General features: G+C 39.8%; 1 protein-coding gene across 5 annotated transcripts in view; it reads right to left on the reverse strand.

Annotated features, from left to right (window-relative positions):
• Window positions 1-1,513: 1,513 nt before the first annotated feature.
• Window positions 1,514-19,312, reverse strand: part of FAM120C (family with sequence similarity 120 member C) — a 139,307-nt gene continuing 121,508 nt past the window's right edge. For 2 of the 5 annotated variants that reach the window (XM_079909906.1, XM_079909901.1), the window contains 6 exons: window positions 16,555-16,669; window positions 13,476-13,685; window positions 12,077-12,278; window positions 10,025-10,163; window positions 9,583-9,640; window positions 1,514-6,315 (listed from right to left, as the gene is read on the reverse strand). In XM_079909906.1, the coding sequence (XP_079766032.1) occupies window positions 6,064-6,315; window positions 9,583-9,640; window positions 10,025-10,163; window positions 12,077-12,278; window positions 13,476-13,685; window positions 16,555-16,669 (976 nt within the window). In that variant the 3' untranslated portion in view covers window positions 1,514-6,063. The remainder of the gene's footprint in view (window positions 6,316-9,582; window positions 9,641-10,024; window positions 10,164-12,076; window positions 12,279-13,475; window positions 13,686-16,554; window positions 16,670-19,312) is intronic. The other 3 variants (XM_079909907.1, XM_079909904.1, XM_079909905.1) reach the window with 3 other exon arrangements.

Consider the following 19,312-nt stretch of genomic DNA (forward strand, 5'->3'; position numbering starts at 1 on the left):
TTTAAGGGTAAGTATTTACAAGTTTCGGTAACCTCTAATGCTCGCCTTTAGGTTCAGCTGTTTCCTTTTGTAATCTGTACACACAAGGCACAGAGCAGCCAGGGAGGCCAAGACCAGCTAGCAACACTCAGCAGAAGCAGTAAGGTAAGAAGAATGCCCTAGAGTCCTGGCTTCAGACTCTGCTCCAAGCATCAGTCTATTGCTCAAAGGTGACTCAGAACTCTTTTTCTTTTTTTTGAGAGCCCCATTTAAAAGCACATTTAAATGCATATCATTCAGTGATGAAACTTCATATTCAATCTTCTTGTGTTTTTGCCACCAACACATCCTCTGCCTCAAATCTACAATCTGTTTTGCACCAGGGAACATTTTCAAAGGTGTTTTAATTGTCCTTGATTTAGTCATCAAACATTTCTAAGTGCATGCTCGGTGGTAGATGTCAAGAAGACAAAGATGGTCAAGTTTAATCTACTAGCAGAGATGCAGCGAAGTGCTACAGGGACTGGCTGTGGGGAGTCCGTACAGGGGTCCCTAGTAAGAGATCTGGAAAAGAATCACAAAGATATGAGCTGAAGCTTAGGGGAAAAAGTTGAGACTGCACCAGAGACAGGGGAGAGAGGTATTCTAGGCAATGGTACAAGCAAATGAGAAGAAATGGATATTAATAGCTTAATGTGTGTAGGATGTGATTTAGTGTTGCTGGAATGAGTTGGGGTGGCAGGAAATGAGTCTGGAGAAGTGGTCAGGAGCCAGATTATGAAGGGACCATGGAAATGGGCATGCAGCATGTTAGAAGGACAGATTCCTCTGGAAGCTGATAAGCATGGTGGATTAAAGCAGTGGTTCTTAACGTCTCTTAGGTCATAGACTTCTTTAAGTAACTAACAAAGGTATGGTCCCTTTCACTGGGAAAAGGTACATACACGTAGACACAAAATTTGCTCACAGTTGCTGGTTAGGAGTAAGACAGAGGAGCAACTGCAACAATTTAGGTGAGACATGAGGAGGCCTGAACTAAGCCACAGCAAGTGGGGAGAGAAAAGAGATAGATGTGAGAAAGAGAAAGATGGTTGAGTGTTACCAACAGATCTTGTCACAAATTGGATTTGAGAAATGATGGAAAGAAAGACATGCCTCTAGGATAACTCCCAGGTTGGTTTGTGGTGTAGACAACTGAGTAGAAGGTAGTGTCACTCATGGAGAGGAGCAGGCTTCAGAGGAGAAGATGGGTTCAGTTTGGGAAATGTCGAGTCAAAGGTGCCTTTAGAACATCCAAATAAAGAAGTTCAGCAGGAAGCTAAATATGCCCTTCCTTTTCTTGTACTGGTTCTCTTGCCCTGATATTCAACTACAAATAGGCTCCTAAATCTCTGTGCAACACTTCTGAATTGAGACAAGTATATTCCCCATTTGCCGAAAGGAGTCCAGAAATGGGAGAAGAAATTAAACTTCGCACACCCAAAATTATTTCACATTTTTTTTTACTAAAAGAATAGACTTTTATTAAGCACTGTAAGTTTCTTTCCATCAGCATTAACAGAACAACAGACCAATTTCCATCACAGAACAACTCCTGAGACATTTTCATTCCTTTCTGAAACACTTTCCTTAATTCCTGCAGTTTCTCCTAAGAAGCATCCATTCAAACTTACATTAATAAACTATGGAGCTTTTGTGGTGAGGTGGGCCAAAAAGGCAGGGAATTTGGAAGAGAAATACATATTATCCATCCACTAAACACACTGTCAAGAGCACAGGAGAAGAGATACTACCACAGGAAAAAACAATGAAAGATTTTACTTTTGTCAATAACATCATTTATCAGGGAGCACTAAAAATCAGTGACTCCTTGAGTTAGTTTCTTTACCTAGTATGTTATTCTAAAAATAGAACAGAATAGAATAAAATAAAAGGTAGATGGGGAAGTGTCTTCTGGGAAGTAACTAAAATGAAGTCATCAGATTTTGCAGGGTTATGAGAGATTAATAAAATCTGAAATATTTAATTTGTTGCATTTACATGAAAATTCACTAGTCATTAGTTACTACCAACACAGACAAAAAGAGCATCTATAAAAGTACAAGGGCAATGTCAAAAGCTGCAGTGGGCACCCTAGCATAGGATTTTTTAAATTTTGCTTTTACCTTGGAAAAGATGATTTTGTAAAAAAAAAATATATGAAGTTATTTTCTTAGAACATCAAAATAACCTCTGATAATACTGAAGATAATTAGCAGTAACAGGGGAATAGGGGAATACCTGCAGCAGCAGACTACTGCAATAAGCCAAGGGAAAAGAAAAAGGAAAGTCAAATAAAAGAAGATGCCAAAGTCACAAGAGGGAGAAAAATATTGGGTGACACACAGTGGAACAGTGAAAACTTACCCCCACCCAAAACCCCAAGCATATTTAGGAAATATGCATCAGGAAGTAAACAAGTATAATGATTAAACCTTAGTAGAATTATACTAACTACTTTAAACTGTGGTCTACTTGTACTGTCATTTCAAAGTGGGGTGGGGGAGTCTTAGAGGCTGAAAGGGTAGCACAGACAGGCCCACAGGAGCCTTCTAAGGTTCCAGCGGACTGGATCACTATAACCAAACAGTTACTTCCACATTCTTTCTACCCTACATAAGCATTCCTCCCCCCACCCCCCTCCTTAACCACCCTCCCTAATGCCTTACCTGGCTGTTTTTCTCAGTGATTAAAAACAAGTTAATGTGACTTGGCCAACGATGCCAGGAAATCAAGATGGAGACAAAAATCAAATATCACTAGCCAAAGCAAGTGCCATTTCCTGGGCTATAAAGTCTACCCAAAGTCCTACTGGCTCAGAATGAAAATGATACAAGTGAGCAGAAGTTTATCAGGCCTGGTCCAGACTAGACTGGCCACTGAATAAGGGTGGGAGTTATAGGCTGACCCCAATACACACCAGCAGAAATCAAGAACTGAAAGTCCTTGGGGATCAGTGGCTATATACATCCAGGGTGCTTTTGCTTGTGGCCCTAAAAGGTAAAGGGGTCATTTCTGGGGGTTCCCATATGATGCATGAATTTGTTCAAGAAAGGCCACATCATAGTCAGAAATTGAACCTCAAGTGAAGGATGACAGTCTCTTCAAGTGGTACTCACAGCAAAAAGCAGACTCATGTTCCCTAATTCGAAAGAAATTAGAAAAAGTTAATCTTGCAATTAGAAAAAGTTAATCTTCCAGTAATAAACCTTAGTCTTTCTGGCTTCTAAATTGTATGTTTTGGCAGATAAATTAAAACATGGCCCTTTATGGTTCTTTCTTGTAACCTTACAAACCCAAAATCCTGAATCCAAATAAAAATCAAAGTTGGAAGTGAGACACTTGTTTCATCCTGGGCCAGGCTAGGAGAAAGTAGAGGTGTGTGGAAGGGAGAAAAGCAAGCCGTTTGGCAAACTGGAATCATCCCTGTCAAAGCAGCAATTTTACTTCTCACAGTGAATGCCTACAAAATAATAAATCTTCTTAATGCTGTGAGAGTTAACAATACTGTCACTTGATTGTGTCAAATAGATTCAAGATTCACAGAAACAGCAACTGAAGAAAATGCCTTTCCATATAACTCCAAGTACTTCCTATTAGAAATCGGAGCTAGTTAGCTATTTAATTTAACACAGCTCAGTGATTCTGGTTACTTTTAGAGCTCCAAAGGACTCCTCCCTCTGTGGCTCCAGAAAGAAATTTCCAAGCCATCTAGGTTTGCTACTAAATCCTTCTCTTGCTGGATACAGAAGTCCTAACCTTCAAGATGTTGTGAAAGTTTGGGCAGGTTAGGAGAAGAGCGGGAACCAAATTAGGGGAGCCAATTCCATAGAGGAGGTTTTTGTACACTTTGTTCTTGGTTATATCTGGCTGGGTATGCATTCTTGTCATCCTGCTTTGGTTTATGTAAGAAGTGTCTGGGCAGGGGGAAAGGCATTCTATTCTAGACCTCCCTCCCCCTGCAAGTTGTGGGTTCTCTTAAATTGGGCCAGACTAGGATAAAACAGTCTGAGACTGTCTTCAGTCTCTCATGACGATACACTCATTGTTAAGTGGGTAGTGAGCAAACAGCCTTCTGGTTGTCTGGGAAAAAATCACCAAGGACCTACTCTGGGTTAAGGTACATGGGGTTTTTCAAAAAGAGAGAGAACCCTGCTAGAAGTCTAGTCAGTTGTATTCCTGTAGAAATGGTACTTCTTGGGCAAGAATATCACAAAGCCCAAAAGGAAGTGTATGAGGCTGGAAGCCTCAACTCCTGAACGAAGACACAATGCTAATCTGTTGCAAGCCATGTTCCCATCTCTCATACTGTTGAGGAGGGAAACTGGAAGTGCGAGGTTGTCTCAAGAGTATCTCCAGAAAGGGGGAACAGCCTCTTTGTCCTGGACAGATTCTGGCCTCACTTGGGGGCTGGGAACCTTTTACAGAATACCCCTATAGGCCCGGGCCAGAGTCCTCTGAAGTCTTCCTTGCAAAGCAAATGAAAAGATCCAGTAGTCAAAATGTCAATGAACAAACGAAACAATCTAGGTATGTAAAATCAAATTGCCGATTTCCTCACACTTCCCTACCCCATCTTTCCAATGTTAGTCCTCTCTCCTTCAGGGATTAATGACAATAAATTCTAGCCTGAGGCCAGTTTGATCCCAGAGTTTCAGATGAGATTTCCTCCAAACTGGCTGCAAGCCCCAGTAATTACCTCCCATCCCCTTTCTCTCTCCCAACCAGGCTGCTCCTTCATAAGGAAATGCCCAACTTTTCCCAATCCTATTCCAACCTCCTGTTTTTACCATACGGGATGTGAGGACTCTGTTCAAGATTAGGCTTGTGACAACCCAACTGTTTGTTGTTCTGAACAGGCAATCTCTGGAAAGTACTTTTTGTCTGCTTTAGAGAAGCCCATCTTCTCATAATTGTGATGGGCTATGACTTAGTAAGGATTTTAAAATGTGGTCTTTTGAAACCTACCACTCCATAGCAGTGGAAGCATTTCTGGGAAATTCAGTAATCTTCTGGGACATCATCATGTATGTATGTGTGTGCATGTATATAAATATATATATACAAAATATATATATTTATATTTATATATACATACACACATACACATATATTTATATATATATAAAATATGTATAGATAAATAGATTTGTCTCTTTATATAAAGGGTATGTGTATGCATATAGATACATGCATTCATATATATATATCTATCCAAACATCCATACACAAACACACACACACACACACACACAAGCATACACAATCTTTTGAGTTCCCTTTCGTACTCAATTTCATTATATTGATTCCACCCTTTTAGGGTGTGGGCAGCAGGGAGTGGGTGAACTGCACCACATCTTCTATTTTACAAACAATTCATTAGTTCAGAGGCAGGAAAAATCTGCCCAGTACTTTTCTGATTCACTTGAATCCCCCAGTACAAAGGCCATTGGTAGTTATTTTAAGTGTATAAAATTTAAAAAAAAATTAAAAAAATAAAATAACCAATACTACCTCACTTCCCTGAAAACGTCTACCTATCTGATTGTCAGGTCAGAGCTAGAGGTGGTAGTATAAACTCCTGGCAGAGGTGAATGGGGAGAAAGAGTTAGAAGATGTGGATACTGATTATATATGAAGGCCCTACTATTTCATAAAGAAAAAAGCAAGTTAGGAAGCCATATACTCAGAAAACCAAAGCTGGAACTTCTCTATAGGGCCTTATGTGATGACATCCGATAGTCACTGCCTTAATAGGCTTCCAGGGGACGTAAAGAGAATATTGGCACTATATATTCAATTTGAGAACAGGAACTATGCTTGTTGCCATTCAAATTTGATCAGAGCTTCCCTAGAAGCAGACCACTGAGTCTGGAAGCCCAGAAAAAGACAGGGAAGGGGAAAAGATGGATATAATAGAACACCCCATCCAAATTCTGGATGAAACTAGGGTAAGCATTTTATGTCCTCCTCTAACTTGGGCCTAAAATCAGAAAAGTATAGGTTTTCCCCTCTTCCTGATCTGCTGAAGCCATCTTCTGCTTGTTATTCCTCTTTCTGTTGTGCCACAGTTCCCAGCTTTTGCTCTCGTAAGCGGCTCTTCTCACCATTCTTCACGGGGAAGTAGCGGTTACCATTATTACACACACTGCTGTCTCTGGTTAAGGCACACTGTGATGGAGCTGCAAGATGATCATTCTTCTCTTCCTTGATCAATGTGCCATTGTTTCCATTTACCTGTGAGCGAGACCGACCTTGATGAGGCTCCAGGGATTTAGAAACTCCATCTGAAGTGCTCTGTCAAAAACAGAGATATTCAGTAGAAATGGTAATCCCAAACTGGCTGATCCTTCCCAAGCACGTTTATAAGCTAGCCTGCAGAAACTGCTTCAGTTCTTCAGAAACACCAGAAAGCCCAAAGCTTGTTAACACCTAGTACACTCTGACACTGTCTGGACAACTTAGGGTGACAACAAATGGATCTGACTCAAATCCAATGGCAATGACAACACAATAATGACAGAGCTACTGTTTACAAAGCTTTACAATATATTTTTTTCAAATGCCAAAAGGGACCCTAAATGGTAGATATTATGATGCCCCATTTACAGATGAGGAAGCTGAGGCTCAGAAAGATTAAAGTAACTTGCTCAAGGAGACACAGGTAGAAACTGGTGGGGCCAGGATTGCACTCCAGGTTGGTCAGCCTCTAAAGTTTACTCTCTTAACTTCCATGCAACGCTGTCCAATACTGACAATTGGACATGTAAATGAAAGGAAAAGAAAACAAATGATAAGATCTATGTGCAATATTCCATAGAATTTTTCATAAGTAAAAACAATCATCTGGTTTTCTTTTAATTTCAGAAATGTAACTGCTCTTGAAATGCTAACACCATGAACTGTATTACCTTGAAAGTGCAGTACTGGCTCTCAATGAATATTATTAGGAATAATAACAGTGGTTGGGCATGCCAGGTACTCTGATGTTGGTTTCACAGATAAGAAAGACAAATGAGGCTTGAAAAAGTAAAATAACTTGCTCAAGGTCACTGGCATGCCTAGACTTGCATCCAAGTCTGTTTGACTCCAAAGACATTGTTCTTTCCACTAAGACACAACACATAATGGAAGTCTAATACCTGTTGAATTTGTGGTCAATTATAAATAATAACTATTAATATTTATTGAGCACTTCCCATGTTCCAGGTTCTGTGTTAAACACTACATATATCATCTCATTTAATACTCAAAATAACTCTATGAGGTAGGTACCAATTCTTCCATTTTTACAGATGAGGAATTTAGAGCACAGAGAGGTTAAGTAATTTGCCCAAAGTCACAGAACTGGTAAGTGGCAGAGCCAGATTCAAAGCTACATCATTTGGCTCCAAAACCTACACAACATGTGCGTTAACTGTGAAGTGTTTCTCAAGAACCTGGAAATAAGATGAAACTAGTAATGGATGGAATTAGCCATGTGAGGTAGTCAACAAAGAAATAAAAATGTAACAAGTAAGTGACTGAAGAACTTGAGAACACACAAAACTCCACTGACCTAGGAATAATCTCAAGAAGACAGAACTGTAATGTAAGAAGATTTAATAAGCTGCAACAATTAATTATCTCAGATTTTGGAGAAAGGGCAACTGAACAGAAAAAGGAGAGTCAGCAAGGCAATCAGCAGCAGCTCTGTCTAGGGAAGATGTCTTAGCTAAAAACAAAGTCAACGTGAGGCTTTCCCTGGCCTTCCCTGGGCTACTTCTAGAGTAGATAACAGTACCCCCAGAAATCTTAGCTAAGAGAAACTTAAGATCATCTACCATCTCTTGTTTTCCCTCAGTTTCCCCATCTGTAAAATAGAGAGAATGATAGTATCTATTTCATAGGTTCCTATAAGGGTTCAATGACATACTCCATGTAAAGCACTTAGAACATGTTGTAGAACATGTTGTGCCTGGCACATTGTAAGAACTCAATGCCAGCTAATGTTACTGTTCTGATTCCATGCTCCCAGGCAAACTTCTGATACCATGGCCTCCCTTTCAGCTTGCTCTTAGAGAGAGAAAGCTCCGGTAGACATGGTTAAGAGCATGCATACAAGAGTCAGCCAGGCTTAGGTCTGAATCTTATCTCTAACAATTAGAGTTGTTATCCCGTTTCAGAATTAGCACAGCACAGGGCTTTGGAATCAGTCAGCTCACGCTGGAATGTCGACTCTAATACTAACTTGATGGGTAATTTTGGGCAAGGTGCTTCATCCCTCTGAACCTCAGTTTTTTCCTGTTTAAAATGGGAATAATAAATACATGTATTTATGAGTGACTGGAAAAAAGTGTACAATATATTACAATAATTATTTCTTCTCACTGTAAATCAGTACTTTATCTTTCACCCCCTCCCTTCTCTTCCCTTCCCCCACTCCTTTAGCCATATCCACATAGCTATTTCTGTGATCTTGGTTAATGTGAGTCAACCACTTACAGATGGATTCACTATTATTGTACCAAAAATATCAGGTTTTTCAGACTGTATGCCTACTGATCAGTCCCTGAATCATGGTGAATTCATCAAGGCTGCACTACCTTATGGGAGACTATCTGAGTGACTAGTTTTCCTGCCTGGTGCAATCCCTTTTTGCTTACTGAGCAGCTTCTGGAAAAAGCTGAAAAGCTTTGGAAAAATCCAAAGTCACTGCTTTCTGGCTTTGGAGTACATTACAAAATGCTTTGTGTGGGGGACTTACCATTGTAGTTCCATTTGGGGCTCAAAATAACATTAAAGCAAATTTGTATTCCTTGAGAAAACATTAGACAATGGGAGTTAACATGGATGCAATGAGGGCTGGTTGTATACATGAGAGCTGAGCTGGGATTGAGGGCTGACAATAAAATTGCCTTGCAATATGGTCTAATCAGTGACCCTTGTGAGGATTAGAAACCACATATAAAATGTCTAGTAGATGGCTTGGAAGAAAGTAAGCACTCAAGAAATGGTAGCTACTATACTATGAGGAGCCCAGCAGTCTGAGGCCATTACAAGATTTTGGATCACTACAGGGGGAAGGGGGGATGCCTATCGAAGACCAGTGAGTTTAAGATCATTCTGAACCATTAAGAGTAAGCAGAATGGCGATGTCTCCTCCCCTCCCATCATCAGCAAAGGCAAAAGTCCAATTTTCTAAGCATCTCTGGTAGCCCCTCAGAAGTTCAGGCATGCTGGTGGAGTCCCACTGTTAACTTCACTTTGGTCCCTTTATGGCTGCATGTAGTGCATACTGTGCTAAGTGTAGGTCTTTAGGACACAGTACCTGGTTTCTATCTTGTGGTCTCACTCAGGGAAAAGGATGACACTGCAGCCCTGTGGGAAGAGCCTGGGCAGGTTAACCCTCATTAGACTGCTAGAGAGCAGGCGGATGAAATCAAATGCTGGGAGAAGCTATGAAAGCTCCCAGGTTTCCATGCCTGATCTCTTGCAATAAAAAAAAACAAAAACAAACAAACAAACAAACAAAACGACAAGAGGTATCAAACAGAAGCTAGATCATCTCAAAAAGGTACTTACTTGTTTATTTCCTTTTTTATGTCCTTTGGATCCTCTACCAGTCTGTTCTTTTCCATGCCTTTAGAAAGTGGGGGGAAAAGTGATCATGAGGAACACATAAAGCCTGTACCTCCATTTTCACTTAGTTAACTACTCACCTCCTCTAGGAAGTTTGACCCTCTTAAGTTAGATGCCTCTCCTCTGTGTTACCACTGTAAACCTCTATCTCTGTCATTTCTATGTCATACCGAATTGTCCTGTGTCCCAAGTCCTCCTCTAGGGCAAAAACTTTTTCATCAAGGCAGGGCATTTTTATATGTTTGCTGAACTCAACTGAAAACTGGCTTTAAAAACGCAAAGTTAGTTAATGCCTCTTACCTTAATAGAAGGGTTGAATAGCTGGGCATTTTCCCAAGAGCACCTTGATTGACACTAGCTTATACCAACCTATTCAAATACATACCCCTTTCCCGGCCCACCGACAGAAACCACTTGCATGCCAAAGGAGCCATGACCCCTGGAGGATCTGCTGCCAGCCCACTGGCCCACAACCATCCCGGCAATCTCTAGTTTTCCTCCTTGGGGTGGGATTGGATGGAGACCTGGGAAGAGAGGAAGAATGGTAAGTGCACGGTAGGATAAGAGGTGGAACAAAAGATCTACAGCCCACCTACTCTGTGTATTTCCATTTCTCTATGATAAAAAGACTGTGATAACAACAAAGGGTCATGGTGGAAGCAAATTTTGGAAGAGGGTGTTGAAGATCCGTACATATCCACTTTAGCAAGTGGGGTGCGCCTGATTCATTTTCCAACTACAGAGCCTGCACACAGTAGGCATTCAATATTTGTGGAGAGAGAATGAGGTCTTAAGATCTAGCTATTGGAAAATTATAGGCCAAAACCACTTTTGATTCAAATACATGTCACTACACACTGGAGGATTAGCCAAACAATCAAACAAAACAAAAAATAATGAAACCAAAGTAACAGTAATTTATGATTAAAAAGTAAGAATAGCAACAGTTGAAAACCAGAACCAATTCAAGACAAGATAGCAGAGCTCCTTAAAACAGGAATCTTCAACTCTGTGTGTGAGCTCACAAGCACAGTACAGCTCTGTAATTTGCCACAAAAGGAAGCCTTCATAGAATACAGAATTCTAGTAAACCTTTAATTTTAGTTTGTGGGAAAAAACCCAAATATTAATAACTCTTCACTCACTTAGCAGGTTGTTAGCAAAGAGCCCTTCATTTATATAAAAGTGGGAGTCTAAGGAACTAGGTGACTAGCTAATCCTAAGAGGGCAAGAAAGACTTGCATTTGGGGATCCTACTGTGGCCTTTAAGGAGTCAGAAGGCTCCTCATGAACCACTAGTAACTGGAGACTAGGCATCAGTGAGAGCTGGGGCAATGGTGAGGACCTCCCAAGAACTTGGCCTTAATTAAGGCTGTCTTCTGAGACACAGTAAAGTCAACATGCAAAGAATGAGAGCAGGCATCTATAAAGACACCTTCAAAGGATGGAATGAATGGCTGGCTCCCTGGTTTGTGAGACTTAATCATTACTTGATTGAACAGAGCAGACACTCACACTGCTCCTCTAAGCACAGCCTTGAGCTAAACATCCATGCTGAATTTTGTGACCCTAAATTTAAGACAAATTTCAACTTCCAGCTTTATTATTTTTAAAGTGACGAGCAATACACAACAAACAGTTCAACCACAGCACTCTCAACCGATCACAGAAACTTGGTATTTCATGTTAAAATGTCCCCATTAAAATACCCTGTTTCGCCAGGGGACAAGTTGTTTGAATTATCAGGGTCAGTATCTGACCTACCTAAGTAAGAACGTCTGTTCTTCATTAAGCCACAGCTCAGATATCACCATAATGTATACATACGTGTGTGTATATACATGTGTGTGTGGATCCATGTGAGTGTGTATGTATTTGTTTTCTTCACTAAACTGCAATTCCCTGGAGGGTACAGACTATGACTTATTTCTCTCCATGCTTCTGGAAATGTGTTAGATCTACCCTCAGAGTGGAAATGGGTACATCAAGCTATGGCTGTTTGCTGACGCTGGTCATTTACTTACCTACCATTGCTCTTCCTGCAAGCTCCTGTGCACATCTGCCTATGGGGAGAGAGTGAGCTAACCAGCAACCATGAAGACCCAGTTCACATGAATTACACTTCTCAAAAGTAATAAATTGACAAAAAAAGTAATAAAGTGACTCTTGGTTTCTGCATCAGTTACTTCATGAGTGGTTTGGTGAGAGTCAAATCCTTAGGGATCAATCACCTCTATGGAGAGTGGTCTGGGAAGACAGTGGGCTCTCCTCCACAGGCTACACCCCTCCATCTCAATAAGCTCCTCTTCAAACCACACCATAGCACAGAAGGTAAAGATATATGTGAAACTGCTGATTCTGTAACTGGCAATAATTACTGGATGGGTTACTATGAAATAGACTGAGTTTGACAAACACCTCATTCTTAGGTACTGACCTGCAAACCCCCGACTCCTTCCTTGAGGGGGAGGTGGCATTGGGACCATGGCTCGAGGGTAAAGCGAAACTGGGTAGAGAGAGGGCACCATGGGAGGCACAAAAGTAGGTGATGGAAGTAGAGCAGAAGGCAGTGGATAGTTCATGTTGACTCCTTCAAGGATGCTCTGTCTCATCTTCTCCACTTTGGTTGCCAGGTCAGCCTTCAAATGAGGGACGGAATAATAATAACAGCTGCCATTTCTTGAACTTCTCCTATGTTTCAGGCACAGTATTGGGCAGTCTAGGTACAGTCTCACAATCTATTCCCACTAAAAGAATCGAGGCCTGGAGTTAAATGGCTCAAGGTGACATACTCAGGGAAGCCTGTCTGGCACCAAGGCCCCCACTCTGCATGACACAAAACTACCATCATACTAGTTCTGACTGAGGGCTTGTGAGGCACCTTGACTAGGTCAAGGAAGACAAATATAACAAGAAGTATTTACTAATTGTCTATTACACAGCCAGCAATAGGCTAGGTTATTTTTTTAAGGGGGAGGTAACAGAATAAGGTAAAAGAGAGAAAAAAACTTGACATATACAAACGCTTTTAACCTTCTCCCCCATACCCAGGATCAGAGACCATGACCTCTGTCCAGGATAAGTCCATGCCTCTAGTCCAGAGGTCAGGAAACTTGCTCTGAAAAGGGCCAGATAGGTTTTGTAGGCCGTACTTTTTCTGTCACAACTACGTGACTCTGCCACTGTAGTGTGAAAGCAGTCATGGACAATATGTAAATGAATGAATGTGGCTATGTTCCAAAAAGCTTTATTGGAATAAAAATTCAAATTAAAAAAATTTTTAATAGTTTGCTGACCCCCTGCTCTAGTCTCTCAGCTTATATCCCACAAATGGACAAAGAAGTAAGTAAGGGCTCCTTTCCCTTGACTTTTCTCATCTTTTCGAAGGTTTTACTGCAAAAAATATCCCCTGCTTTTACTCTGCCATCTACTTTACTACCCTCTTCTATTTCCAAAATAGTTCCTTTATAAAAAATATCATCACTTTCAAAAGTGACTTACAGTTTTTATAAATAAGGGAAATGAAATTCTAAGAATTGGGGGAAAGGCATATATCTGAGTATTCCATGGGGAAGAAATAACTTGGAGCAAAAAAAGGAACATGAAAACTTGAAGCTCATTTAAAAAAAAAAAACGCTTCCCAACATAATTTTGTAACATGTACATATCAGACTCTGGGCCTTTGGGATCATCCTTGACCAGGTTAGGTTATGGTCAGACACATTCTCCCACTTCTGCTACCTCCTTCCCCAATGTCTTGGCTCATTTTCCGCTTTCTGTCATTCATCCCCACAGAAGATCAGAGACAGTCTTAGCAGCTGCCCAACATGTGGTACCTGGCCATCGCAGAGCTCAACCAGGGATACTCGCTCCCGGCCTGCTTTAATTAGCTTGCTCTGGAACAGCTTGCCATCGAAGTAAATCCAGGGGCAGCAGTGTTCCCAAGGGACTGGCTGGCCACAGGCATCATTAGCAAACAGAGCTGTGTCGACCCCACTCATGAAGAGGGCAGCTAGCTGGATCCCTCGAGCATCCAGTTTCTCAATCTGAAACCACCACAGAGGAAAAACTACCATTAAGAAATTACTGTTAGTGCTTGCTTCGGCAGCACATATACTAAAATTGGAACGATACAGAGAAGATTAGCATGGCCCCTGCACAAGGATGACACCCAAATTCGTGAAGCATTCCATATTTTTATTTACAATAACCAGGACATGGAAACAACCTAAGTGTCCACCAACAGATGAATGGATAAAGAAGATGTGGCACATATATACAATGGAATATTACTCAGCCATAAAAAGGAACGAAATTGAGTTATTTGTAGTGAGGTGTATGGACCTAGAGTGTGTCATACAGAGTGAAGTAAGTCAGAAAGAGAAAGACAAATACCGTATGCTAACACATATATATGGAATCTAAGAAAAAAAAATGGTCATGAAGAACCTAGGGGCAAGACGGGAATAAAGACACAGACCTACTAGAGAATGGACTTGAGGATATGGGGAGGGGGAAGGGTAAGCTGTGACAAAGTGAGAGAGTGGCATGGACATATATACACTACCAAACGTAAAATAGATAGCTAGTGGGAAGCAGCCACATAACACAGGGAGATCAGCTCGGTGCTTTGTGACCACCTAGAGGGGTGGGATAGGGAGAGTGGGAGGGAGGGAGACGCAAGAGGGAAGAGATATGGGAACATATGTATATGCATAACTGATTCACTTTGTTATAAAGCAGAAACTAACACACCATTGTAAGGCAATTATACTCCAATAAAGGTGTTAAAAAAAAAGAAATTACTGTTATTGGTTACATTTGCTTATTCCTGTTTTGCTGATTATTCCAGTTAAATTAGAACATGTTGCCTTTCAATACAGACATTTGAGTGCATAAGCAGCCTCCATCCATTTGTTTCCCTGAGATGGTTTGGATGATACTAATTACGAAAAAAAAAATCAGCTTTAAAACCTTAAAAAGACATCCACTTGAGAAACCATTTTTTCTGCCTGTCAAATTAGAAAAAAATTAAAACAAAACTAAAGACCAAAAGAACACCCAATGCTGATGAGGATATGGTGAAATAAATGGGCACACTCAAATAAAACTAATGAGTAATGTATATTACAATTAAGCAATATATATCAAGAACCTTAAAAATGTTCACATTTGTTGACTCAGAAATTCTACTTTTAGGAATCTATTCTAAGGAAGTAGAGATGTGAATAAAGCTCTATGCATAAAGATATTAATTACAGGACTTCCCTGGTGGCACAGTGGTTAAGAATCTGCCTGCCAATGCAGGGGACACGGGTTCAAACCCGAGTCCAGGAGGCTCCCACATGCCACAGAGCAACTAAGCCCATGCGCCACAACTACTGAGCCTGCGCTCTAGAGCCCGCGAGCCACAACTACTGAGCCCATGTGCCACAACTCCCGAAGCCTGCGTGCCTAGAGCCCAAGCTCCGCAACGAGAGAAGCCACTGCAATGAGCAACACGTGCACCGCAATGAGAAGCACGCGCACCGAAACGAAGAGTAGCCCCCGCTCGCCGCACCTAGAGAAAGCCCGTGCGCAGCAACGAAGACCCAATGCAGCCAAACAAAATTTTAAAAAAAGATGTTAATAATTACATATAATAGGTGAAAACTGGAAACCAAATGGCCAACATTAGAATAATTAAATGATACATCCATATGATAAAATATTTAGCAGAAATTTTTAAGACATAGAAAATATGTGCTATATTAAGTTTAAAAATACAGTATATAATTACATAAATAATATTTCAACTATGTAGAAAATACCTGACAAAAGTCTGGAAAAAACCATCAAAATATTCACAGTGGTTATCTCAAGTTGGCCTGTTAGATGGCTTTACCAGGAAAAGGGGAAGTACTTGCAGGCCCCCTCCTAGGTGTGGTGTGGAGTTGTCAGTACCTGCTCTAGCACCAAGCAGTATCACATTTACTGTAAAAAGGAACCCACACTGTCTGTCTAAGACTGTTTTCATCTTTTCCTTAGTTGACCCTACTGAAATCAAGATTTTGTAAGACTTACTAGACTTTATCTTCTAGTTTATACTAGGGCCTGAAAGGACCATGGCTACTGAAGTCGGAAGAGGAATGTCCTGCATTAGTACCTAATATTTATTGAGTACTGTGTACTTAAAATGTGCTAGACACTGTTCTAAGTGTTTTGCATGGATTATTTTATTTAATATCTTCATAACCCTACAAGTAAGGAAACTGAAGCTACAGGGGTTAAGCAACCTGCCCAAGGACACATAGCTAGAAGGTAATGAAGCTAAGATTCAAAGTCAAGCCAGCCTGGCTTCAGAGCCTGCCCTCCAACCTACTATATTTTACTGCCTTCAGTTATATGGTGGATTTACTTTCTTCCTTATGCTTTTCTAGACTTTCCTCTAACACCCAATAAGTATTATTTCAAAAGGGAGGGTAGCACAGGGAATTATACCCATTATCTTATAATAACCTACAGTGGAATATAATCTGCAAAAGTACTGAATCACTGTGCTTACACTTGAAACTAACACAATATTGTAAATCAACTATACTTCAATAAAAAAGGGAGGGTGGACATTTACTCAGAGACAAACAGGGAACACCAGGATAAGTCCCCTGTAGCATCTTTTGTAAGAGTTGGAAACCTTACTGTGGCCTATGGGCCACAACTTATTTGCCTTACACAATATCCATTTTTTTCTACCCATTCTCACCTATCACTACGTGAACAGTGTTGGCTTTATTAATAGACATAAATATTTGGCTAAAGTAAATCAAACATTTACCTGCAGAACTTACTCTTCTCCCCAGCTCCAGGAAAAAAAGACCTAAAATAAAGCTATGAGCTCATAAAAGAAAGAATTTAAATGAGGATCGATCAAATCACCTTGAGTTCTTGAAGCTGATCTGGTTCATAAAGCTGAGTAGATACTGCCTGTGCAAGGAAGGTGTCTAGCTCATGGCGATGCAGGATTCGGCCACCAGGCCACTGAACCATATATCTAGAAGATAAAACCATCATTAGGTGACAAAAGCTCATTTATTCATTTCACAAACACTTATTAAGCTAGGGTCTGGCCATGGGCCAGACTCTAGCTAGGTTCTGATAATTCCAATGAAATAACGTAAAAGAATCTCTGCCTTTGGTTACTTACCATCTAGGTAGTAGAGGAGACAGGCACGTATGTCAACAAAGACAGGACAGTGTGTTAAGTACCAAGATAGAAGAATGCACAGGGTGCTACAGGAGCACAGAAGAGGGCTACTACTGGAAGAGTAAGGAAGGCATCCTGAAGAAAAAGTCAATAGGAGCTGTTACAAAGGGCTATAGAAATCAGTGAGACAAATGGTGGAGAAAGGATGCTCTAGACTGAGAGAACAGCATGTGTAAAGGCATGGAGGTGTGGAGTTCAGTATGATATACCAGGGCCCATAGTGCTGGAGCTAAGCAGGTTTGCAGTGACAGGAGGTGAGATTAGAAAGTAGGCCAAACTATGGAAAACAGTATGGAGATTCCTCAAAAAATTAAAACTAGAACGACTACATCATCCAGCAATTCTACCTCCTGTAATGCTATATCCGAAGGAAACAAAAACATGCACTTGAAAAGATACCTGCACCCCCATGTTCACTGCGGTATTATATAGCCAAGACATGGAAACAACCTAGGCATCCATCAATGAACAAATGGCTAAAGAAGTTGTGGTGTTTATATACACCATGGAATATTATTCAGCCATACAAAAATGAGGAAATCCTACCACTTACAACAACATGGATAGACCCTGAAGGCATTATGCTAAGTGACATAAGTCAGAGACAGAAAAATATTGTACCATCTCACTTATATGTGGAATACAATAATAAATTTAAAAAACCCCACCAAACTCATTGAAAAGGAGATGATATTTGTGGCTATCAGAGACAGGGGATGGGGGAGGTGGGGGACGAGGAATTAGAAGAAGGTGGTCAAAAGGTACAAACTTCCAGTTAAAAGATAAGTAAGTACTAGGGATGTAAAGTACAACATGGTGACTATAGCTAACACTGATGCACGGTATATAGGAAAGTTATTAAGAGAGTAGAACCTAAGAGTTCTCATCATAAGGAGAAATTTTTTCTCTTTCATTTTTATTGTATCTATATGAGATGATGGATGTTAACTAAAGCTATTGTGGTAATCATTTCACAATGTATGTAAATCAAACCATCATGCTGTAGACCTTAAAATTATACAGTGATGTATGTCAATTATTTTTCAATAAAACTGGAAAAAAAAGAAAGTAGGCCAGATCGTGAAGGGTCTCAGAAACAATATTAAGAAATTTGGACCTTCACCCTGAAAATATACGAAGACAGTTAAGGATTGTCAGCAGGAGATTGGTTTGATATTGACTGGCTCAGAGGGTAAGGGACAAGAGGTATGGATACCAGCTAGGAGGCAACTGAAGCAACCTGTGGCCAAAGAGGTCTGAACAAAGGCACTGGCTGAGGGCACAGAGAAGGCCAGGGGACAAAGACAAGAGTTATTAAGATGATATATTTATCATATTACTATTACTAGTATTTACATTATTATATATACTATATAAAGCATTAAATATTACATTATAATATATGCAGGAAAGTATAAGTTACTCATAGGAATAACACTTACTACATGCCTCTTGTATTCTAGATACCTTGCCAGGAACTTTATATACATAGAATGTGGTAGAATAGAATAGAGACTTGGAATCTGACATACTTGGTTCCAACATAGGTTCCACTACTTTTATATGTGACTCTGGGCAAATGCCTAAAGCTCTAGGGACTTGAGTTCACTCATCTCTAAAATGGGGATAATACTATCTAAATCTCAAAGGTTGTAATAAGTAAAGGAGAAAATGAATGTAAAAGCACTTAGCATATGGCATAGCAGAACTCTTGGTTACTATTTGTAACTAATTCAATCATGGTATAATCCTTCTTTTACTATTTGGTGAAGCCTCCCATATCTTATATTAAATTCTCACACATACAAGAATCTGTTTCTACCCTATTTATTCTGTGTTTTATTTCTCATGCCAGTACCATACTGACTTAAATTTTAAATATGCTTTAATATTTAGTGGTCTCTACTTTTACTCCATGTCTTTCCTCCATGTCTTTGAATTTTAAGCAACATTTATGATTTTATTCTGATTACAAAAGTTCAAGTTCATTCTCATTCAGAAAACATTTAAAAAGCCAAAAAATGTATGAAGAAAATGAAAAGCAAAAACGGAAATAATTTGTAATCTTACCATTTAGATATAACCACTGTTAAGTTCATGATTTTGGCTTCTTTCTTCCTAGCATCTCAAATCTCAATTTTTTCTCTCTCTTTCACACTATATATAGAATATTATATCTTGCTTTTTCCACTCAACATAATACTATAAGAACCTTTCATTCATTAAATACTTTTCAAAAATATGATTTTAAATGACTGTATGTTCCTTGTATGTTTATCAATTTACTTAAATATCCTATAATATTGGACACTTATACTGTTCATTGTTTTTCTTTTATTATAAAAAATACTACAAAGATATTCACATATATAAATCTCGCTGTATCTCTGATTATTCATTCCCTTAAGATAGATTTCTAGAAGTGGAATT

Source organism: Stenella coeruleoalba (assembly GCF_951394435.1).
Source record: "Stenella coeruleoalba genome assembly, chromosome: X".
In the NCBI taxonomy this organism is placed as follows: Eukaryota; Metazoa; Chordata; class Mammalia; order Artiodactyla; family Delphinidae; genus Stenella; species Stenella coeruleoalba.